This window comes from Phacochoerus africanus, chromosome 8, assembly GCF_016906955.1.
Source record: "Phacochoerus africanus isolate WHEZ1 chromosome 8, ROS_Pafr_v1, whole genome shotgun sequence".
NCBI lineage: Eukaryota > Metazoa > Chordata > Mammalia > Artiodactyla > Suidae > Phacochoerus > Phacochoerus africanus.
The window spans coordinates 28,696,363-28,720,811 of record NC_062551.1 but is presented as its reverse complement, the minus strand read 5'-3'; the positions used below and the strand labels follow the sequence as shown (position 1 = coordinate 28,720,811).

The following is a 24,449-nucleotide window of genomic DNA, read 5'->3' as shown; positions in this document are numbered from 1 at the left end:
GAGAATGTGAACTGGCATGATTAACTTGGAAAAGAATTTGACATTTACCCAGCAGAGCTTAACACACTTGATGGTCAATGGCCAGCAATTCCATTTCCAGGTATACACACCCTAGAGAGAAGCATGCATATGCACCATAGTCCAGGTACTGGAACGTTCCAGGTAGCACTACTTACAATAGCAAGAAGCTGGAAACAAACTCAAAGCCTATCAACAGAAGAACGGGTAAGCAGTGAATATTTACACAATAGAATGTATACAGCAGTGAAAATGAATGAAGATACAGCTACATGCAAAATGGGTGAATCTCAGAAACAATGCTGAGCCAAAACGCATATCACAAAGAATAACACAATACGAATCCATTATGTAAAGTTCAAAAAGAAACTAAACTGAAGCTTCCATCATGGCTCAATGGTTAAGGAATCTGACTAGCATCCATGGGGACGCACTTTCGATCCCTGACCTTGCTCAGTGGGTTAAGGATCCAGCTTCGCCGTGAGCTTTGGTGTAGGCTGGCAGACGTGGCTTGGATCCTGTGTTGCTGTGGCTGTGGCATTGTCCAGCAGCTACAGCTCCAATTCAAGCCCTAGCCTGGGAACCTCCATATGCCATGGGTATGGCCTTAAAAAGCAAAAAAGCTAAACTAATAATTTATATTTTAAGGATATGCAGTATGTGATAAAACTATAAAGAAAAGCAAGAGAGTAACTGATACAAAGTTTAAGACAGTGGGATTTTTTTTATGTTTTTGTTTTTATTTTTATTTTTTGCATTTTAGGGCCACACTGGGAACATATGGAGGTACCCAGGCTAGGGGTCTAATCAGAGCTACAGCCACCCGGCCTACACCATAGCCAGAGCAACTCGAGAACCAAGCAGCATCTGTGACCTACACCATGGCTCACAGTAACGCTGGATCCTTAACCCCCTGAGCAAGGCCAGAGATTGAACCCACAACCTCATGGTTCCTAGTCGGATTCATTTCCACTGAGCCACGATGGGAACTCCAAGACAGTGGGATGTTTATGTACACGGCTGAACCAAGAAATGGCAGTTCCCAGAGCCAATTCCCCTATAAAACAACCCCAAACTACTGCCTTAGGGCAGACAACTCTCATGCAATGTACTCAGTAAATCTGCCTTTTCTGTTAAAAATAAATTCAAGACAGCAGAAAACTTCTGAAAGGAAGAAAGAAATGCAATCAAGGAGCACACAGGGAAATTTTGAGTAATGGTAATGTTCCATTTCCTAAGCTGAGTGGTAAGTCTATGAGTATTTATTTTATTGTTCTTCTTTAAATATACATTTTATACTGTCTTGTGTGTCTGTGTTACAATAAAAAAAAAGTTCTTTTAAAGAATAAGGAAAGACTAGTCTTCATAATAGCAACAATAAACTATAAAAAAAACAGAGTGATAATGTCAAAATTCTGAAGGGAAGTTAATTTCCAAACGAGAATCCAGACTTAAGTGTAAGGATAGAATAAAGAACAAGTTAAGTCTCAAAAACCTTACTTCCCATGGACCCTCTCACAGGATGGTGAGAAAGGATGAGCTTCGGCAAAAACGGGGACTGAACCAAAGAGGAATACATGGGATTCAGAAAAGGAAGGACTCAATATAAAAAAGAAGTGAAGGAAATCTACAGAGAGTTAACAAGATTCCCAGGATGACAGATATACAGCAGGTCTAGAAAGCAGCCAACATGGACAGAACAGATCAATCATCTCCCAAGAAGATGAAACCAACAGAATAGCAGATTGTTTTCACCTTTCCTCCTGCAAGGAAATCTAGACTATTGGGGGAAAGTTTGGATATAAAAAAATGGTGTGTACACAGAAAACTAAGCAAAAATAAGATAATCATTAACAAAGAATTATGCAAGAAAGGAAAAGTAATCAAAGTACATCACACAGCTCAAGTGTGAATAGTGTTTACACATGCCTAATAAAGTCAGCAAATGATTTTAACACACACATTGATATAACTGTTTACCTCATCACAACCCTTCAAAGAGGGTATTACTGTTATCCTTATTTTACAAGATGAGGAAATAAAAGCACGAAGAATTTAAATGGCTTGTCTACTGAAACACTGAATATTAGCATTTTTTTTTTCTTCTGCTTTTTAGGGCTGCACCAGTGGCATATGGAGGTTCCCAAGATAGGGGTCCAATTGGAGCCACAGCAACATCAGATCTGAGCCACATCCTCGACCTACACCACAGCTCATGACAACACCAGATCCTTAACCCACTGAGTGAGGCCAGGGATCAAACCCACAACCTCATGATTCCTATTCACTTCCAGTGCGCCACTACAGGAATTCCAAACACTGAACGTTAATTTATTTATTTTTTCCTGAATATTAATTTAGCAAAAATTATAACTTCATTGGGAGGAAAGAATGAGTGGGAAGGAGAAGCTGAAAGAATACCAAATTATCAGCTGTAACAGTGGGAAGTCAATAGGCAACAGCTATTTAGATCTGGAAGTAGATATAAAACAAATAGCTCAAAAAGAAGAAAGAGGAGGCTTCTAAGGGTAAGCATAAAAAGGTTTTTGTCTGGGAGTTCCTGTTGTGGCTCAGTGGTTAACGAACCCGACTAGGAACCACGAGGTTGCGGGTTCGATCCCTGGCCTTGCTCAGTGGGTTAAGGATCCGGCATTGCTGTGAGCTGTGATATAGGTTGCAGGTGCAGCTCTAGGATCCTGCATTACTGTGGCTGTGGTGTAGGCCAGCAACTACAGTTCTGATTCGATCCCTAGCCTGGGAACTTTCATATGCTGCGAGTGGGGCCCTAAAGTGCAAAAAAAAAAAAAAAAAAAGGTTTTGTCTGGGGGAAATGATCCACCAAGGGGATTGCTCTTCTTCACCATAAGCCTCAAAGAAATATGTGACCCTTAAAAGTAATTGCATTTATGTCTTGGATAAAATAGGTATGGCATTTCATATGGTTTTTGTTCATTTCTTTTTTTTCTTGCTGTTTAGGGCCATACCTGAGGCATACGAAGGTTCCTAAACTAGGAGTTAAATTGCACCTGCAGCTGCAGGCCTACACCACAGCCACAGCAACTCAGGATCCAAGCCACATATGTGACCTACACCACAGCTCAGGGCAACATCAGATCCTTAACCCACTGAGAGAGACCAGGGATCGAACCTGCATCCTCACAGATACCAGTTGGATTCTTAACCCGCTGAGCCACAATGGGAACTCCCTTATGGTATGTGCTTTTAACCACAATGAGAAAAGATAAAGTTTTAAAAAATCAGGATGACAGTTGTTACAATTGTTGAACTAGGAAAATGAACATCAAACACACTATATCCCCCCAACGCAGGGGGGTGCAGTTTTTCTCTGTGTAGCTGTGGCTGTAGGGTAACAAAGAAAGTAGGACTAGGGGCTGGCCTGGAAGTGTCAGTACAGTGAGCTCATCACCAGAGAACCCTGATTAGCAGCATCCTCAACAGTAAACAGGGTCAGCATATGCTCCAATAACAACCATTAAATTAGTTATCCCTTTTTTTTTTTTTTTTTGTCTTTTAGCTATTTCTTTGGGCCGCTCCTGCAGCATATGGAGGTTCCCAGGCGAGGGGTCCAATCAGAGCTGTAGCCACTGACCTTTGCCAGAGCCACAGCAACTCGGGATCCGAGCCACGTCTGCAACCTACACCACAGCTCACGGCAACGCCGGATCATCAACCCACTGAGCAAGGGCAGGGACCGAACCCGCAACCTCATGGTTCCTAGTCGGATTCGTTAACCACTGCGCCACAACGGGAACTCCCATCACTTTTGAGGTGATAACTTGAAGCTACTACCACTGCAGTCCTCTTAAAAGGCAACTGGGAAGTTCCCATTGTGGCTCAGTGGTTAATGAACCCGACTAGGATTCATGAGGATGTGGGTTCGATCCCTGCCCTTGCTCAGTGGGTTAAGGATCCAGCACTGCCGTGAGCTGTGGTACAGGTCACAGACATGGCTCGGATTCTATGTTGCTTCGGTTGTGCTGCAGGCCAGCAGCTACAGCTCCAATAGGACCCCTAACATGGGAAACTCCATATACCACGGGTGCAGCCCTAAAAAGCAAAAAATAAATAAATAAACAAAAGGTATGTGACATGATTAGCCATTAGAAAAAAATGGAAATTAAAGCTACAAAGCTAGATAATGCACACTTAACATCCAGCAATTCCACTCATATATTTATCCTAAAGGAATGAAAACATGTCCACCAAATGCTTATATGTGACTATACATCATATGATTTCATTTAGATGAAATTTCTAGAAAAGGCAAAACTAATGGTTGCCTAGCTCTAGGGGTGGGCACCAGGATTTATTACAAAGCATGAGATAATTTTATAGGATAACAGAAGTGTTTTAAAACAACAAAATGTAAGGTACCATGCAAAAGTAGAAATTTGTTCATCTTGACTCTTTCACTAGCCAGCAACTTCTGACTCCATTTTCTCAAGTGCACACTTGGGGAGGGGAGAACAGAATTAGAATTAAATAATGTAGAGTCAGGAAAGCTCCACCAAAGAGAATGAATTTTACCTCAAAAGCAGTGAGAGGCCACTAAATGGTTTTAAGCAGAGTAATAACACGATTAGACTGGTATTTCAGGCCAAGACCCATGAGGCTGCCATAGAGAGGAAGAAAAAAAGGGACCAACACCAGTAAATGAGGGCTGAGCAGACAATGGGATTGAAAGAATCATACAATTTGATGACCAAGTGCAGACTTAGATAAGGAAAAGGGTACCACCTTTCTGGCTTGGCTGATCAGATGGCTAACAATGCCACTTGTCCAAATCTCATGGAAACTGAGGCAAAAAGAAGCCCCTCTGCAGATGACACTAAAATCAGAGAGGCTCTCAGGCCCAGGAGTCCAATAAGAAGTCAAGATTGGAGTTACCAATGTGGCTCAGCAGGTTAAGGACCCAATGTTGCCTCTATGATGATGCAGGTTCGATCCCTGGCCTCACTCAGTGGGTTAAGGATCTGGTATTACCACAAGCTGTGGTGTAGGTCACAGATGCAGCTCAGATCCCATGCTGCTATGGCTGTGGTACAGGCCAGCAGCTGCAGCTCCGATTCAAACCCTAGCCTGGGAATTTCCATATGCTGCAGGTACAACTGTAAAAAGACAAAAAAATTTAAAATGTCAAGACCACTAAACTAGAAAGGTTAGTCAAAAACCAGGAACAGGAGTTCCCATCGTGGTGCAGTGGTTAACGAATCCGACTAGGAACCATCAGGTTGCGGGTTCGGTCCCTGCGCTTGCTCAGTGGGTTAACGATCCGGCGTTGCCGTGAGCTGTGGTGTAGGATCCTGCATTGCTATGGCTCTGGTGTAGGCCGGTGGCTACAGCTCCGATTGGATCCCTAGCCTGGGAACCTCCATATGCCGTGGGAACGGCCCAGGAAATAGCAAAAAGACCAAAATAAAAATAAAAAAAAAAACAGGAACAACGTTTGTTCCACATTCTGTAATTCCCCAACAACTCAGCAAAGGCACTCAGATATTTGATGAAAATTACGGAGGCACCCAGCCCATCTGGTATAGCCTACACACAAATGGTGCTTAAGGAGGTCTTTCTGTCAGTGTTGCCAAGAAGTAGGCATGCTGAGAAGTTAACCAGGGCTGGGTGAAGCAGAAACCACCACCAATCTGGCCTCACGACCAGCCCTACCTTCTGCCCTGATCCTTCTGGCATGCACCAGTTTCTTAGCATGGCCCTGCATCCTTCTCCTTCAAAGAATCTCAATTTCTGAACCATCCAGATGAGGTTGACTAGTCAAGCACTCTGGTAGACTCGAAAAATCCTGGGTTGCTAACCGTCCTAAGACCAGAAATGTAATAAACTCAAAGAAAGGAAACTCAGATGAAACAAAAATGGAGGAAAGAAGCCGAAATGTAATTCTGCCATGAAAGCCAAATACGTTTTACAAAATACAGTCTACAGTGACCTCTAGAGATTTTGTTTTAAAATTACTATATAGGAGTTCCCGTCGTGGCTAAGTGGTTAATGAACCTGACCATGAGGATGTGGGTTCAATCCCTGGCCTTGCTTAGTGGGTTAAGGATCTGGCATTGCTGTGAGCTATGATGTAGGTCACAGAAGCAGTTTGGGTCCTGTGTTGCTGTGGTGTAGGCTGGCAGCTGTAGTGCCAATTAGACCCCTAGCCTGGGAACCTCCAAATGCCGTGGGTATGGCCCTAAAAAGATAAATAAATAAATAAATAAGTAAAAATAAAATTTCTATAGAAGGTGAAACGGTGTAATTAGAGCATTTTTTTTTCTTTTTTGTCTTTTTAGGGCCACACCCACAGCATATGGAGGTTCCTAGGCTAGAGGTCTAATTGGAACTGTAGCCACCGGCCTACGCCACAGCCATAGCTACATCAGATGCGAGCCATGTCTGTGACCTACACCACAGCTCACGGCAACGCCAGATCCTCAACCCACTGAGCGAGGCCAGGGATTGAACCCACAACCACATGGTTCCTAGTCGGATTCGTTTCTGTTGCGCCAGGACGTGAACTCCCCTAATTATTTTTATCCAGAGATCATGGAGATCAGCCAGTATGATCTACTCATTTTAAATTCTAACAGGAGTTCCCTTGTGGTGCAGTAGGTTAAGGATCCAGCATTGTCACTGCAGCAGCTTAGGTTGCTGCTGTAGCGTGGGTTTGATCCCTAGCCTGGGAATTTCCACATGTTGCAGGCGTGGCCAAATAAATAAATAAACAAACAAATTCTAATTAAGTTAGGTCTGCAGAGGTCCCATGTTTTCTCCAAGGTCCCACTCAGGTCAATAACAGAGCATGAAGTAGAACCTGGTCTCACCTCCTGCTTTTCCATACTGCCTGTCTGCATCATTCTAAAACCATACCTCTGGGGGGAGCTTTTAACATTCTTATAATGGAAGGTTTCAAATACTACAGCAAGATAATGGATTCCTTTTACACTTACCCGATCTTTGTCATGCAGCATATCAGCATAGGATGACCTTAAAAAAAAAAGATACATCAGATATACCTGCTAATAATGACTGATAAACATCAATAAATGAGAATATTCACACATACAAATGCATTTCCAAATCAAATGGAACAAACATCCAGGCCCATTTTAAACTATTTTAACAGAGTTATAAACTGTCATTCTGCCATATTGCAGAAAAAAATCTCAAAGAGAGATGTTTATTTTCAGTAAAGGATCTCAGACTAGGAGTTCCGTTGTGGCTCAGTGGGTTAAGGACCAGATGTTGTCTCTATGAGGATGCGGGTTCAATCTATGGCCTCACTCAGTGGGTTAAGGATATGGCATTGTGACATACGTTGCAGATACAGCTCATATCCATTGTTGCCTTGGCTGTGGTGCAGGCCAGTCACAGCTCCAATTCAACCCCTGGCCAGGACCTTCCATATGCCAGTAAAAAGAAAAAAAAAAAAGAATTTCAGACTAAAAACGCTCTAGTTGTTAGCTCTGTCACAGTAATTCCATAGCTCCAGCAGAATGGTCATGTTATACATCATACAATTTTTTCCCTCAGGAACAACTCAGATATGTGTAATACTTTACATAATAATCTTGCACACATTTGTACATTGGGATAATCACAGACATAACACTGGGGAGAGGAATGAGGGAAAGTACATGCCTGCTGTTCATGTGTAGGGTACTGTGTCTGGCACTTTCTCTTATGTCATCAACAATAACTAAGAGTTCACCAAACTACAGGGAGGAGAGTTGCTTACCCATATTTTCTACCATAGTAATTCACAAACATGAAATATCTCTGGCAGGGTTAGAATAAGCCACCACAGCTCAGCAGGCTCAGCCTGAAGATGCGTTCTGAGAATTCCAGGTGAGAGTCAAGAAACAAAGGACTGCAAGTTCTCGTCATGGCTTAGCAGTAACAAACCTGACTAGTATCCATGAGGATGTAGGTTCAATCCCTGGCCTTGTTCAGTGGGTTAAGGATCTGGTGTTGCCATGAGCTCTGGTGTAGGTCACAGACTCAACTTGAATCCTGAGTTGCTGTGGCTTTGGTGTAGGCCAGCAGCTACAGATTCAATTTGACCCCTAGTCTGGAACTTCCAAATGCCCCAGGTAAGGCCCTAAAAAGACAAAAAAAAAAATTGTCATCACTAGAAACAAAGGACCTCCAGCTTCTGGTCAATATCAGAATTAATGGAGAGCTTTTTTTTTTTTTCTTTTGCTGTACCTGTGGCAGGTGGAAGTTCCCGGGCCAGGGAATGAACCCAAACCACAGCTGCAGCCTGTGCCACAACTGCAGGAACACCGAATCCATAACCCACTGTACCACAGCGGGAATTCCCTGGAGAGCTTTTTTTTTTTTTTTTTTTTTGCCATTTCTAGGGCCGCTCCTTCAGCACATGGAGGTTCCCAGGCTAGAGGTCTAATCGGAGCTATAGCCACCGGACTACACCACAACCACAGCAACGTGGGATCCGAGCCGAGTCTGCGACCTACACCCCAGCTTATGGCACTGCTGGATCCTTAACACACTGAGCAAGGCCAGGGATCGAACCTGCAACCTCGCAGTTCCTAGTCAGATTCGTTAACCTCTGAACCACGACAGGAACTCCCAGGAGAGCTTATTTTAAATGGAGAGTCCCACTATACATGCTTTTGATCCAGAATATGGAGCTGCAGTCTGGAAATGTGCACTTTGATTGCTTAAGGCAACTGTGAAACAGGCATTCCACACTCTACATTTTGAGGCACATTGCACAAAAAGTACAGGGTTTTTCTTCATGGCATACCAAGGTTTTTACAATTGAACCCACCTATGAGTGTTTAGTTGAAATCTTATCCTATCTACCTTTTCCCACCTTTTAAGGGGCTTTTTCACTCATCTTCTCTGCCTTATCACCCACTCGATCCCCCCAATTCCACCGATATCAATCTCTCTAGGCACCGCTAGCTCACTCCCATCAGTAATGTCCAGGATTTCTCTGATGCTGAACACTCTCTCTTCCTGAAACCATCTCTTCCTTTCTATTCTCTGGCCATTCCCTCTTGCCTCAGCAGCTATTCCAAAATTCCTTCTCTCACCCTCTACCTTCCTCAATCTACGCAAGCTCTGAAAGCCTCCAATCTCTTCCAGTTTCAACTCTCACAACTGCAAACTGTCTCCAGATCCACATTTATCTGCCCACTGGCATTTCCATCTGGATATCTAAATCCAGATACCTAACCTCCACCACCCAACAATGCCCATTTCTCCTGTGTTCTTCTTTTCAGGAAACAACAGTTCCATCCACCTAGTCACTCTAACCAGAAATCTTGGTGCTTCTTCAATTTTCTCTCTCCATCTATCACTGCATCCAATGAGTTGCCAAACTCAAGCTCCCTCAAAGCTGTCTCATCCTCTCTCCACCTCCTCTGCCTCAGCTTTGCAGTTGCAATATCCACCCAAATGCCCATATGTCTCTGCTCCCAACTCACTTTCCACACTGCTCTCAGTGACTTCTCCAAAATGCAACCTTTTTTTTTTCTCCCTCTCCGTTTAACATCTCAATCACCCAGAAAATGTCTAAATTATTTAGAAGGAAATATGTTTGAGCCCTTATTCTATACCAGACATCGTCCTTCATTCATTTACTCATCAAACAACCCTCAGATAAGGGTACTTTTTGATAATAAACATTATTGTATTGAGGCATATACTTTTTTTTTTCTTCTTTTTTTTGTCTTTTGTCTTTTTGTCTTTTCTTGTTGTTGTTGTTGTTGCTATTTCTTGGGCCGCTCCCGCGGCATATGGAGGTTCCCAGGCTAGGGGTCCAATCAGAGCTGTAGCCACTGGCCTACGCCACAGCCACAGCAACTCGGGATCCGAGCCGCGTCTGCAACCTACACCACAGCTCACGGCAACGCCGGATCGTTAACCCACTGAGCACGGGCAGGGACCGAACCCGCAACCCCATGGTTCCTAGTCGGATTCGTTAACCACTGCGCCACGACGGGAACTCCTTTTTTCTTCTTTTTATGGCCACATCCACAACACATGGAAGTTCCCAGGCTAGGGGTTGAATCGGAGCTATAGATGCCAACCTACACCACAGCACAGCAACACATGATCCTAGCTGCATCTGCTACCTACACCACAACTCATGGCACCACCAGGCCCTTAACCCACTGAGGAAGATCAGAGATCGAACCCACGTCCTCATGGATACTAGTAGGCTTCGTTAACACTGAACCATGATGGGAACTCCTAGGCATATACTGTTAAATTGCATATTGAGGCATATGTTATTATATTGAGTCTCAGAAGTTATGTAGCTTGCCCAATGTCACAGAGTTAAGAAGTAGCAAAGCGGGAGTTCCCGTTGTGGCGCAGTGGTTAACGAATCCGACTAGGAACCATGAGATTGCGGGTTCGGTCCCTGCCCATACTCAGTGGGTCAACGATCTGGTGTTGCCGTGAGCTGTGGTGTAGGTTGCAGACGCGGCTCGGATCCCACGTTGCTGTGGCTCTGGCATAGGCCAGTGGCTACAGCTCCGATTTCACCCCAGCCTGGGATCCTCCATATGCCACGGGAGCGGCCCAAAGAAATAGCAAAAAGACAAAAAAAAAAAAAAGAAGTAGCAAAGCTAGAACTTATAAAATCACATTTCACTTCCTGCATTTTTTTTAATGGCCCCATGCATAGCATATGGAAGTTCCTGGGCCAGAGACTGAATCCAAGCCACAGCTGCGACCCAAGCTGCAGCTGTGGCAACAATGGGTTCTTTAACTCACTGTGCCAAGCCAGGGATCAAACATGCACCTCTGCAGTGACCCAGGCCACTGCACTCGAACTCTCAACCTACTGCACCACAGTAGGAACTCCCTCTTCCTGCATTTTGCTACCACCAATTATAACACAATCCTGCCTACCTTCTCAGTATTCTCTCTCATCATACTTTTGCACCACACTCCAGCCACACTGATCTGCTAGCCATCCCCTAAACTAGCTCATCTGGAAGTCTCCACAAAATCCTTGTTGCTCAGAAAGCAATCTTGCTCCCTTTAGACTTGGGAAAGCACTCAAATATCACCCTCCCAATCCAACAGGTTCTGCTGCTTCCATGAAGTTTTGTGCCCACTTCCACTGGCCTTTATCTCATGGTGTCATGATTTTTTATATGTCTGCCTCATTCACAAAACTCCATGATCCTTGAGAATGGGGACCCTATCTTCCTCATTTTGGTATTCACAACCCTAGCACAGTATCGCATGCACTTAATGATTGCTAAATAACAGTAACTCACAAACTTTTAAACATTCCTCCAAAGAAGGGGGGGGAAAGTGTCACCCTTTCAGTGACACAGATAACACTGCATAAACTCTTCTATTACTACTACAGAAACTTGAGTTCTCTTTGGTCTACTGGACAGATCCTCTGGGACTCTGGTAAGGCTGCTACATGATGTCTGACTCTCTACAAAGGCATGACTTTGCCTAACTCCCACACAAACCTACCTGGCTGAGCAGACCTGCTGGTGGGCAAGACCTGCCCTGATCAGAAGCACTCAGTGACTGACAGCCTATTTCCCCCTCAGACTGGATTCCAAGACATGTGCTTTGAGATCAAGGGCTCTAGCCAGCCATGGCCAACTGTGGGAAAACTTGTTACCTTGCAATCTCCTGGTGGTAATCGTAATGCTCATCCTCCTCCAGCCATTCCACAGATCCTGTGGTCGGATTGGCCCTTCCACAGAAGACTTTCATGGTGCCAGTCAGCTCCTCAGTTTTAGCATTAGAAAAGCACTCTTGCCTGCTCACTTCTTGTAGACAGGTCTGATCATCAGAAATCTAATCAAATCATAATGCCCCAAAATGGGGGAGGCAGGGCATATTTTAAGACAACGGAAAAAAAGAAAAAAGAAATCAAAAATGAACAAAAATTCCAGAGCACCTGGAAAAATTTATTAACCAGTATTTTAACCTTTTCCAGCAACTGTTACTTGGTTTTATATTCAGCATATAACATCAAAACTATTAAGACAAAAATTCAGAAGGCTACCTGGAAACTTTAGCAGTCCTCAACAAGGGTCAAATGAGCCTTGCAGGTCCACCTGAGTACAGCCTCAGATGAAGGAAGGTGAGAAGGGAAATAAAGCAGAGGAAAGGGCAAGAAGGAAAGGAAAACAGAAAGAGATTTTGGGGTGGTGGTAAAAGAGTATCACCAAGACTGCCTCAGGATATTAAACATTTAGTTTTAGAAAAATACAAAGATAAGAGCAATTCAAACCAAATAAGAAAACCTTTGTCTAAACAAATAAACCAGGAGTTCCCATTGTGGCTGGGCAGAAACAAACCCAACTAGGATCCATGAGGATGTAGGTTTGATCCCTGGCCTCGCTCAGTGAGTTGAGGATCCGGCATTGCTGTGAGCTGTGGTAAAGGTCATAGACGGCTCAGATCCTGCATTGCTGTGGCTGTGCTATGGGCCGGCAGCTGTGGCTCTGATTAAAACCCTACCCCGGGAACTTTCATATGCTGCATCTATAGCCCTTAAAAGCGAAAAAAAAATTTTTTTAATTAAAAAAAAAACAAATAAAGCATAGCTATATGCAAATATGGATAATCACAGGGCTATCATGTTGAACTTAAAAAGAAGCAAATCACAGAATATATATGATTACATTCATATGAAATTTATAATCATGCAAAGAGAACAATATATTCTTCAAGGATCACTTACAAAGCAGAGCAGGGAATGAGGATGGTGGTTGCCTCTAAGAAAGAAGGGAAAAGCATGAGATCAAAGAAGGCCACACAGGGATTTCAAAAGTAACAGCACTGTTCTTTTCTAAAAATGGATGGTAGTAATACATTGTCATTCTTTATCCCTTACTATTCTTTATAATGATTACTTCTTATCTACTCAACATTCAATTTTAAAAGCAATTTTGGAGTTCCCATCGTGGCTCAGTGCTTGACACATCCGACTAGGAACCATGAGGTGATGGGTTCGATCCCTGGTCTTGCTCAGCGGGTTAAGGATCCGGCATTGCCGTGAGCTGCAGTATAGGTTGCAGATGCAGCTCGGATCCAGCGTTGTGGCTGTGGTGTAGGCCGGCAGCTACAGCTCCAATTAGACCCCTAGCCTGGGAACCTCCATATGCCGTGGGAGCGGCCTAGAAAAGGCAAAAAACAAAAAAATAATAAAAATAAAAAGACAAAAAAATTAAAAATTAAAATGCTTCAAATAAATAAAACGTTACCAGATTTGTATCTCATATGGGCTACTTCCCCAAAGAGATCTATTTCTGAGAGATAAATACCAAACTCAAAAAGTTTGAAGGTATTTCTCAGTAGATAAGGCCTCTCACTATGCAGTCCCTCTCACTATTCAGAAAACAAGTGTTCCACATTCCCCTTCAGTTCTTTGTAAACACTGATCCATCACCAAGAAACCTTAAAAAGAATGCCTCCTCCTTAATTCCCTAAACAACCCTAAGGCATCTTCATTGGCCAGAGTCACTTTCTTTTGACGTTATCTAATTTAAGAAAACACTGCAATCCTTACACTAGAGGATGGGGAACAATCTTTTCTAAAAGGCTCAGGCAGTCACTGGCCTGGTTCAAAATAGTCAATTTGTCCTTCAGTAAATCCTACTTCTAACTCTACTTAGGTGTATCTATTATCCAATCTAGTGACTTTCTGACAACTCCAGTAAGAAATACACACACACACATATAACTTAAAGTTCCACAAACAGTATTTGGCCTTCCTATGGGCAAGATCCTCTGATACAGTTGACTCTGTTTAACTTTCCTTATGCTGGTCATGATCCACCAAATTAATTTAATAACTCTCCAATGGACTGCAACCTACAGTTTGAAAACCACTGCTAGAATCAAGTCTTTACATCTCATATGCTAATATTTATTATTAAAAGACAGGGTATCTAGAACTACCAGAACATGTAATGTGCTCTAGAAAACTGTGTCCAACAAATACTACAGGAGAAAGAAATTACTACATCTGGCTGAATGTTCAGGGAAAGTTTAAAAGATGGCTAGGATTTAGGTGGGTGAGAGGAGGGAGAATGTGAAACTGAACAAGCAATCACACATGTTCCTGTGGTTCATGTTATAGAGTTCCTGAGACACTTATCCTGTGGCCCATGTGGAATCAACCAAGAACTCACTTACAGGTGAAGAGTACAGTAAACAACTTTAACCTAAGGAATTCCGTTCCCTCTATGATGTTGTAGGGGACACAACACAACTAGGACACAGTGTCTTTCCATAACTATAAATTGATTTCATATAAATCTAAGTAAATGTTTGAGAACAGAAATCATGTCCTGTAACCACTCTGTGTGAACACTACACATCTTCTATGGATAAATCCCCTCATCTATTACTATGACTTGTCCTCTCCTAGAAGGAGCCCACACTCCAGGTTCAGTGTGGGCTCCTAACCTCCTCATTCTCTAAGAACTAGGAACTCAAATGGTTATTTACAAGGAGAGAATGGCAATCACCTGTCAAGCCCTGTTTTACTAGGTGTGTGTATGTCTGGTTCATTCATTTAAAATTTACTAGGCACCTTCTGTATGCCGGGCCCTACGTTAGGACTGGAGGGCTATCACAAACAAGATAGGTCCTTGTCCCCCAAGAATTTATATACTCTAATGGGAAGAGAGTATATATAAACAAAGACTTCACAAGGCAAAGGAAGGAAATACACAGAGTGCTATGAAAGAGAGAAAGTTATGGGAAGATTCTCTTGAGAAAGGCAGCATACAAGTTGAGGCCTACAAGACAAGCCAAATTAAAAGCTGTGAAAGTGTAGTGCTCATATTTCAGGAATCCTTACCCCAACTTTTCCCAAGAAAAGGCCCTAGGATATAAAAAACCAGGTGCATAGTGACAAAAGCCTGCCGGACTGAAGCACTTTGAGTAGAAGAAATGACAGATTGGGGTGGGCTTCTGCAAATCACTGTGGCCTGTCGGCTTTGGAAAAGTGGTTTGCATTTTGTTCTAGATGCACTGGGAACAACTCAAGGATTTCAAGCAAAAAAAAAAAAAAAACCTACGGTGAGTGTATGCTTTTACAGACCACTCAGGCCGGTATGTGGTAAATAGGTTTCCGACTACTGAGAACACTGTGACTGGGAAAGCCTAGTGAACCAGACAGCCGTGCGACAGCTGGAGGTCCATATGACCGTGGTGCAAGTCTCTGTCGCTGAGGAGAGACGCCAGGTACTATGACCGAGGTCCCCGTGGAGGTGCTCAGTCACAGACCCAGCTAGAAGCAATCACCCGACTGGATGGCAGAGACGGAGATCTCCCGGAACCCCGCACTCTCGCCCGCCCGGGAGCTCTGAGCCGCCTCAGGCGGACTCTAGAAAGGTCCTCGAGAGTCTCGAAGACATGCGTACCCCAGGCTCCGAGTATGACCATGCTACACCCCTCTGCCGAGGCCTTGAGCTGAGGACTGGAAGCTGGCTGCACCCAAGCCTCCAACCGCGACCGACCTTCCCAACCCGCCCAGCGCCTCACCCGCCGCAAGGATCTCCCCACTCACGTCTGCCGCCCCCGCCATATTGCCGCGGCAGGCGTGCAAGGGCGGGACCTCCCTTGGCTCGCGGAGCGTGGGGGGCACGGAGCCCGGAAGCGGAAGCAGAAAGCTCTTCCGTCGCACCTCTCGCGTTCCCACAGTGCTCCGCGGCAGCCAGTATGGAGGCCGGCAGGACAGCGGTGCTACGAGTGAAGCGGAAGCGCAGCGCAGAACCAGCTGAGGCACTTGTCCTCGCTTGTAAACGCCTCCGCTCCAGCGCAGTTGAGTCGGGAGTCCAAAAGACGCCTCCGGATGGTCTGGAGAGTGCAGCAGAAAATAATGTCTTCCAGTTGGTGGCCACTTTGCGCTCCCAGGTATTGGGCTGGGAGGGAGCCGGTGCGAAAGGGATCTTAGGGCGCAGCTGTGGTGCGTCCTTATCTCTGACACTCTCTCGAACCCTTGCTTCCACCCTCTCCCACCAGGAGGAGCCAGTCCAGCCTCTCCTGCGGGCGGCCCTGCGCCCATCCCAGAGCAGCCAGCAGCGCATCCGCAGTCATCTCCGCGCGTCTGCTCAGGAGATACGGCAGGAGGGCCGCTACAGAGTAGTCTCTAGCCACCGATCTTCGGGGATTCCCTCGGGTGGTTTGGAATCCGAAAACGCGCCGGGAAGCCCAGAGGCCACGGCTGAGGACGCAGACTTCCAGCTGTTGGACCTGGTCCGTGAGGAAGAAGACCCAGAAGCCGCGAACGCCACAATCTCCCGCAAAGTGAGTACACGTCCGCAGTCGGGCACTGGGCTTCTACACAGTTAAAGAGGGTACACATGACTTCACTTTAGAGATGGATGCTCGCAAAGTCACTACACAGTTAAAGAGGGTACACATGACTCCACTTTAGAGATGGATGCTCCATCCATATTGATAAGCTCAGTTTACAGGTTAGGTTTTTCATTCAACAAGTATTTACTCACAGGCCACTATGTGCCACTCTTTGTTCTTAAGTTCTGTGGATACAGCAGTGGAGAGAAAGATCTTAACTTAGAGGCGAGAAAGATCAAGGAAATAAATTCAATTTCAGGTAGCGATATGGGCTATAAGGACAGGGAGAGAAAAAGGAAAAGTATGATCCCATCTAATTGAGAAAATGCCATTTGAGTGAAGACTTGGAGGTGAATGGCAGGGCACTGTATATATCTGGGGAGGATTCCAGACTGGGGAGCTATAACTGCAAAGACCCTGAAGCCAAATTTATCTGGTGTTTTCAGAATCATTGTGCCTGGAGCCCAGTGAGATGGGGGAAGATAGTAAGAAATTTGGGGAGAGGATACTTGCTAGACCCTTTCAAGTAGATACTTGCAAGGATACACTGCCTTTCGTCCTGAGATGGGGAATCACTGGAGGCTTTTGACCAAGGTAAAAATAGAGCAGATGGGAAAACTCTATATTTAAGGGAGGTTAAAGGACCAGTCCTGGGTAGGCTACCAGGTTTGAGGTAATTTAGAATTAGAATGCAAGACCTCTTACATTTAATTCAGTATTACTTTCTACTAATTACATTTACTAAGTTAGTTTTGTCCCTCACTTCCAAAAAAGAAAGTCAGCTACATGCAGTAAAACCAAAGAAATAGAAAATTCTCAACCTCAGGTATGCTTCCTCTTGATAAACATTTTTCAGATCTCCTTTTAGTAGTTTTTGTAGTTTAAAAAATGAGATTTTTATTCAAAATGTATCAAGCAAAAAATGTTTTATCATGTTGCTAGTATACCTGGATAACAATTTGGGCATGGTGACCATAGCCACATCTCTTGACAAAACTAGTTCCACACGAATTCATACTGCTTCATGAGTTACGAAGTTTTGTTTTTGTTTTTTCTTAAATACAGATTGATAGGAGTTCCCTTGTGGCTCAGTAGGTTAAGGATCCAGCATTGTCACTGCTGTGGCTCTGGTTACTGCAGTGGCACAGGCCTGATCCTTGGCCCAGGAACTTTCATGTACCACAGGTGCAGCCAAAATATTTTAAAAATACTAATAATAAAGAGGACGCTTTATTTTTTTGGCCTGGCTCATGGCATGTAGAAGTTCTTGGGCCAGCGATCAAACCCAAGCCACAGCAGTGGCAGTGCTGAAGGCCACCAGGGAACTCCTTAGTTACACATTCTTAAAAGTGAACCAGGATGTTCCCGTTGTGGCACAGTGGAAACAAATCCAGCTAATATCCATGAGGATGCCGGTGCATCCCTGGCCTTGTTTAGTGGGTGGGGGATCCAGCATTGCTGTGAGCTGTAGTTCGCAGACCAGGCTCAGATCCCACGTTGCTGTGGCTGTAGTGTAGGTTGGCAGCTATAGCTCTGATTTGACCCCTGACCTAGTAACTTGCATGTGCTGCAGGGGTGGCCCTAAAAAGCTAAAAAAAAGAAAAAAAAGTGAACCAGTATTCAGTGGAATCAAATCAATTAAATAGCTCATTAAATCATAGAGGGAAAACTAGTAGATGAGCTAGGAAAGATATGAACAGAGATTTTCCCAATAGTGCAATACAAACTATAAACACATTAAAAATGTTTGCACATGGGAGTTTCCTGGTTGCTCAGTGGGTTAAGGACCTAGTGTTGTCACTGCTGTGGTGTAGATTTGATCCATAGCCCAAGAACTTCCACATGCTGCAGGTGAAGCCAAAAAAAAAAAAAATACTTGCACAGATTAACCATAAAAAACATAAATTTAAGGTAAAAGCAAACTTGTGGTTTTATGCCTACTAGATTATCAGGAAAGGAGATGTTGATAGTACTGCTGGCAAGGCTGTATTAAAACTGTACATGATTGTAGTGCTTAAAATTGATGCAAGCCTTTGGGAAAACAGCAGGGCTTCGTAATTTCAGGAACCCTAAAAACAGATCAGGGCCTATTTTAAAACTATTTTCTAACTGTATTTTTTTATTACAATACACTTCATTTATAATGTGCCGATTTCTTCTGTACAGCAAAGTGACCAAGTCATACGTATATACACACTCTCTTTTTTATACTATTTTCCATAATGGTCTCTCCCAAGAGATTGGATATAGTTCCCTGTGCTATACAGTAGGACCTCATTGTTTATCTATCAAATGTAATAGTTTCCATCTAGCAACCCCAAATTCTATTCCACAACCACCTCCTCCCCATTGGCAGAACTATTTATTTTTATATCATTTGGACTCTAAAGCCATCCAAAAATCTAAAGAAATTTAAAAATTAGTGACAACATTTATATGCCCGTTACAGTGGGTTTCTTCTTAAAGTGATATGGTCTAAGTTTTAAAGTACTATTTGATCATACAACATTCTAAACCAACCATACCCAAATAAATTTTTTTAAAAGGATAGAACAATTAAAAAAAATTTGAGAAGAAATCTAAAAAATTAAAGTGGAAAAGTTAAGTTCATTTTATCTTGTAATCTCACCCAAGATGTATTCTAGGGAAATAATTCAGCAGAAGCAAATAGCTGTGGCAGTAGCAAAAGCTACTGTTGATTTACTATTTAATTATGTGTCAAGTACTGTACTTTTTTTTTAACTCATTTTATCCTCACAAAAACTGTATGAGGTCGATACTTTCATCTTCATTTTTCAAATGCAAGAAATGACACACTCGTCACAGTGTTTTGTATGGAGGCTAGAAATTATGTCCGAAAAATTGACATATACAACTAGTTCTACCATTAAATTGATAACCATGAAGACTGGCAAGATGGGAAATTACCTATCTATGTCTAACAATAGGAAATGCTATGTGTAATTGAAAATAAAAGTAAACATACACAGACTAAATAATTTTTCTTTTATGAAAATGATATACATTCATTATAGGAAATTTGTTTTGTTTTGTTTTTCCATTTCTTGGGCCGCTCCCTCAGCATATGGAGGTTCCCAGGCTAGGGGTCCAATCGGAGCTGTAGCTGCCAGCCTACGCCAGAGCCACAGCAATGCGGGATCCGAGCCGAGTCTGCGACCTACACCACAGCTCACTGAGCAAGGGCAGGGATCGAACCCGCAACCCCATGGTTCCTAGTCGGATTCGTTAACCACTGCGCCATGACGGGAACTCCCATTATAGGAAATTTGAAAAAACACAGAATAAAAAGTGGAGGGGAGCACCCATTTTACCCCATCCCAGAGATAACTAGAGTAAAATTGGTTTATTCCCTTCTGAGTGTAGAATTCTAAACAGCTTTGAAGTTGGTCAGGAGTCTGCATAAAAATTGACGCCTCTGGTTCCTTTTTACTTTGGAGCAAGAAAAAATTAATTCCCTTTAACCAACATTGGTTCCCTTTATTTGCCTTGGTCATGGGATACTCCCCACCTCCCCCTGTATGGTGTCTGGTTTGAGTTGCACAGCTTCTGGTGATGAACCTGTTGAGAGTGACCTGCAGTATATCCTTATGGTTTCCAAAGTGACCTGTCCTACCCCGGATAACACAGCCCAAAACTAACAGAAAAAGGATTATAGAGGAGTCCTCTCCTGGTTTATGATTAAAAGCAGGATGTGAAAAATATATATATATTGTAAAGGAGTTCCTGTCGTGGCTCAGTGGTTAACGAACCCGACTAGTAACCATGAGGTTTCGGGTTCGATTCCTGGCCCCGATCAGTGGGTTAAGGATCTGGTGTTGCCGTGAGCTGTGGTGTAGGTCGCAGATGCAGCTCAGATCTGGTGTTGCTGTGGCTGTGGGGTAGGCCAGAAGCTGTAGCTCTGATTCGACCCCTAGCCTGGGAACCTCCATATGCCACATGTGCGGCCCTAAAAAGACAAGAGACAAAAAAAGAAAATTGTAAAAGCAGGATGTCAGTGTGAGCAAGGCAAGTGGTGGGTGATGGCTGGCAGTAGTCACCAGGGTGCAGAAATCACTTTTAGGCCCCAATAAGAGGCCACACAGATCCATTGGAGGTCAACAATATAGGTGCTGCTGTGGGCCTGTGGATCTCCAAGGAGAGAACATCATACCAAAGGAGCTCAGAGGTCTATAGAAGCAGAGCCTAGGGGCAAGACTAGCCGGCTCTGCTGGCTCTCTGCTTCCTCAGGACAGTCTTCCCGTGTGTTCTGTTGTGTCAGCCAAGTACAAAAGAACAGAACGCTACCTTGTAAGCATCTGTCTTGAAAGAAATACTACATGTTAATTTTTATAGAGACTCTTGCTTTTTAAAATTTCATAGCTGAGAAGAGACTAGTAGGCCATAGGGATAAGAATCTTGAACTGTAGAGAGACTTCCTTTACCTAGCTCTTAGCTTTCTCCATCCATGTTTTAGGTTATGCATGTATTATCAGCTGTTCTCTTTACAGACATCTGACCCAGATGTGATCCTCTGCAATTCTGTGGAATTGATCCGTGAGCGGTTGACTATATCAGAAGATGGACCAAAAGTTGAGCACCAGGAGGAACAGAAGGATGACTATGTGTATGACATTTACTATTTGGACATGGCCACTCCAGGATGGATTGAGAACATCCTCTCTGTCCAGCCCTACAGCCAGGAGTGGGAGTTGGTAAGAGGGCCCATGAGGACAAGGGGGCATGAGGCAGCCGAAGTTCATTTTTCTAGTCAGGGTGCTTTGCCTCCCTGGGTTCCACTCCTGATCACCATTGTCCTTAGTTCTTGTCCTTGCTTAAAAGGAAAGATTTATTCTAAAGGCCTTTTAGAAGCCTGGGTTTAGTGCAGGAAATTTTGGGAAAGACAATCTACATTGATACTTTTTGCTCTTAATGAGTCCTTTACAAGATTTGCAAGATTATTGTTTATACGGTTGGCCGTACATACCTGCAGGTTCTATGGGCTCTGCATCTTCAGATTCAACCAACCATAGATTGAAAATATTTTGGGGGGAAAAATTTCAGAAAGTCCCAAAAAGCGGCAGTCACCAGGGTGCAGGAATTACCCTTAAGTCCCTATAAGAAGCCACACAAAATGCAGATCCATTTGGAGGTCAGCCATAGAGGTTCTGCTGTGGGCATGTGGATCTCCAAGGACAGAATGTCATACCAAAAATTTGAATTTGCAGTACACTGACAACTATTCACATAGTAGTAGGTATTACAAGTAATCTAGAGATTAAGCATATTAAGTAATCTAAAGATTAAGTACATGAAAAAGATGTGCATAGGTTATATGCAAATACTTAGTGATTTTGTGGAAAGAACTTATGAAAACAAAGCTTTTTTAAAAACTTTATGTCTTAAAAGGTGGAAAAAGAAAACTAACATCCTGGAGTTCCTGCTGTGGTACAGTGGGTTAATGATCCGGCTCATTTTTGTGGCATTGCCGGTTCAGTCCCCAAGCCAGTGCAGTGGACTAAGGATTTGGCATTGCCACAACTGTGACATAGGTCGCAGATATAGCTCAGATCTGATCCCTGGCCCAGGAACTTCCATATACCACTGGTGTGGCTGAAAAAGGAAAAAAAAGAAAGAAAGCTAACATCCTGACACTGTTAATTTCAAAAATGATTAATGGGAAAAGTTAAGGTGTACCTGTCATTCTTATTATGAGAAGCACCTTATCCCACACCTGCACTACAACTGTAGTCTTGCAGTAAGGTACCCACCTTGGACCACTGAATAGCCCCCACTTCTGCCTTTCAGCATCCTTCACACTCGGGTTTTGGTTCTGACCAATGGCATCACCCATAATCCATATAATCCCTCTCCTACATGGCAGCCTTTCCACAGCTTGAAGATAATCCTGTTCAGAACTGTCTCTCCTCCCCTCCCTGCTGCATTCCCTTCCAATGGAGTTCAGACCATCCGACCAGGAGTGTGGTTCCTGGAGCTGGACTCTTGAGTAGAGTAGGGCTATTATCTCCCTCTCATAGCCAAGGTTTCTGTAACCTCTAGCAAACTAGCTCCTAGGTTCTTTCTTTTTTCACTCAGCACCCTTAAATGACATCTCTCCAGGCTGGTCTGTTGATAGCTTCCCTCAGAGCATAACTTTAGAGGTTTTGACTTACACTTACGTTTGTGTTGAGATGTGCAGGTGAATGATGACCAACAACCAGAGGACATTTATGAAGATGAAGATGATGAAAACAGTGAAAATAATTGGCGCAATGAGTATCCGGAGGAGGAAAACAGTGACGGAGATGAAGATTCTAGAGGTAGGTGGTAGCAGCCCTGGACAGAGAGAGGCTGGTGGGATCTGGGACTGCGGTGTGAGCGAAGTTGACATGTTTATCTTAACGGGCTTTCCTTTTTTGCCATGTGAGCCCCACCAGCTCAAACACAATTTGTAGAAGATGCAAGGAACAGGGTTTCAAGAGGGTGCTGCTGGAGGTTCAGTATCCATCAGGGCTGGGCTCAAGTCCTTAGTTCTGTCATTGCCTAGCAAAAAAAGTCCCTTTCCCTGCTACTTTGAATAAAGTCCTAGAGGGTTTCACCAGCAGTAGACCCAGGTTTTCATAAAACAAGGAGTTGCTGCATTTGCAAGTGTTTTGTTTGGGGGTTTATTTTCTTGGCTGAGCCTGTAGCATGTAGAAGTTCCCAGGCAAGGAATCAAATCTGTGCCACTGCAGTGACAATGCTGGATCCCCAACCCCTTGCACCATGAGGGAACTGCTATGAGTGTTTTAAGAAAGGCACAACCCAGGCATGGTCCCTGGGGGAAGAGGAAAGAAGGAAGGATGCTCTGGTGCAAGAGGTCCTTGAATTTCTTGGTATTCGATAATGGAGGAACAGTTGATCAAACTATGGAATATTCTATTCGGGAAGTGTCCTATAACACCTTCAAAGAAAAGGCACAAGGTACAAAATTATATTTGTAATATAACTACAACTATTATAACAAAAAATCCTATACTTAGGGGAGAAATGACAAAGTACTCCAGTGTTAAAGGATTTGATTTATGTGGTAGGAATTTTATTGCCTTTTTTGAAAATTGTTCTGTATTCTAAATTCTCTTTACTGAACAAGTCTTTTATAATAGGGAACAAAAAGCAGACTTTTTTGAGAAGGGAAGGGCTCTTGTAGTCATCTAGAAAATGATACAGTTCGCGCTCATTCCTGTTATCTCATTCTAGGCTCTGATGATTACAACAGCCTCAGTGAAGAAGAAAGAGACAACAGCAGCCCACAGAGGTGGAGCAAATACCCTTTGGATGTGCAGAAGGAGTTTGGCTACGATGGCCCCCATGACCTGGATTCAGACTGATGATCTTGTGATAGCCATGAGGTTCTACCACAAGCCCTTGAGGGTTCTGTGACTGCAGCGTCAGCCACACTAGTAACATCCTCTCGGGTTTCCTGGCTTACCTTGTGGAAGGACAAAGCATATCCAACAGCACCATTCCACCATAGTGAAAACTTGCACTAAGGGAGTGTGTCTTTTCTACTAACTGTAGCGCCCCTTGTCTCAATCAAGTGATCCTACAGCCCAGGAGGAAATGCTGTGCAAGTGAAGCTTCCTGGCCCAGGCATTTTCCTGGCATTCCCATTCTCCTCCTACCCTGAAGCCAGTAAGTGGAATAGAGTCTCCTGTTTTATCAGCACTAAGACAGGGCTTTCCCAGGCGACCTGCCTCCAGTAAAAGCCTGCTCCTTTTGATAGACTTTGGAAGGGCTTTAGTAGGTCTCTTGTAGCAGCACAAACTAGATAGCAATGGTCATTAGGAAAGGAATTAGGATCCACCTGAGGTGTGAGAGGCTTTAGTTAACGGCTATCTCTACCTCCCTGCTTCCTGACTCTGACAATGGTTGCAAAGATTGCTGTTTTCCTCTGGCAACAATGCCAAGGAACAGTATGTATGAATGTCTTTAATAAAAACTAACTTTGAACACAGGAGCAAGTAGTTCCTTTAAAACTTTAAAATCTATCTTAGGTATTTTCCCACCATAGTCCCTGCTCTCCCAGCTTCTGCCCACCCAGAGGG

General features: G+C 43.7%; 2 protein-coding genes across 12 annotated transcripts in view; one reads left to right on the top strand and one right to left on the bottom strand.

The window, feature by feature from the left end:
- The window catches only part of PRMT7 (protein arginine methyltransferase 7), a 54,531-nt gene extending 38,824 nt beyond the window's left edge, over nt 1-15,707 (bottom strand). For 4 of the 11 annotated variants that reach the window (XR_007136214.1, XM_047789479.1, XM_047789482.1 and 1 more), the window contains exons 1-4: nt 15,550-15,670; nt 12,737-12,770; nt 11,666-11,844; nt 6,987-7,023 (exon numbers count right to left, since the gene is read on the bottom strand). Coding sequence is in view for 10 of the 11 variants with exons in the window: in XM_047789479.1 (XP_047645435.1) it covers nt 6,987-7,023; nt 11,666-11,760 (132 nt within the window). In the remaining variant the exon portion in view is untranslated. Of the gene's footprint in view, nt 1-4,413; nt 4,464-6,986; nt 7,024-11,665; nt 11,845-12,055; nt 12,119-12,736; nt 12,771-15,549 lie in introns of those variants that run through there. The other 7 variants (XM_047789488.1, XM_047789487.1, XM_047789485.1 and 4 more) reach the window with 7 other exon arrangements.
- Nucleotides 15,691-24,358, top strand: SLC7A6OS (solute carrier family 7 member 6 opposite strand). The gene is made up of 5 exons (XM_047789498.1): nt 15,691-15,921; nt 16,030-16,314; nt 20,874-21,077; nt 22,562-22,682; nt 23,602-24,358. The coding sequence occupies exons 1-5, from the start codon at nt 15,727-15,729 to the stop codon at nt 23,730-23,732; spliced, it is 936 nt and encodes a 311-aa protein (XP_047645454.1). The 5' UTR covers nt 15,691-15,726; the 3' UTR covers nt 23,733-24,358.
- The last annotated feature ends 91 nt before the right edge of the window (nt 24,359-24,449 follow it).

Excerpts from the sequence above, each read along its gene's own strand:
- SLC7A6OS (XM_047789498.1), top strand. The coding sequence starts at position 15,727 with ATGGAGGCCGGCAGGACAGCGGTGCTACGAGTGAAGCGGAAGCGCAGC. Across the intron at positions 15,922-16,029 it reads TGGCCACTTTGCGCTCCCAG|GAGGAGCCAGTCCAGCCTCT; the intron begins GTATTGGGCTGG and ends CTCTCCCACCAG. Across the intron at positions 16,315-20,873 it reads ACGCCACAATCTCCCGCAAA|ACATCTGACCCAGATGTGAT; the intron begins GTGAGTACACGT and ends TTCTCTTTACAG.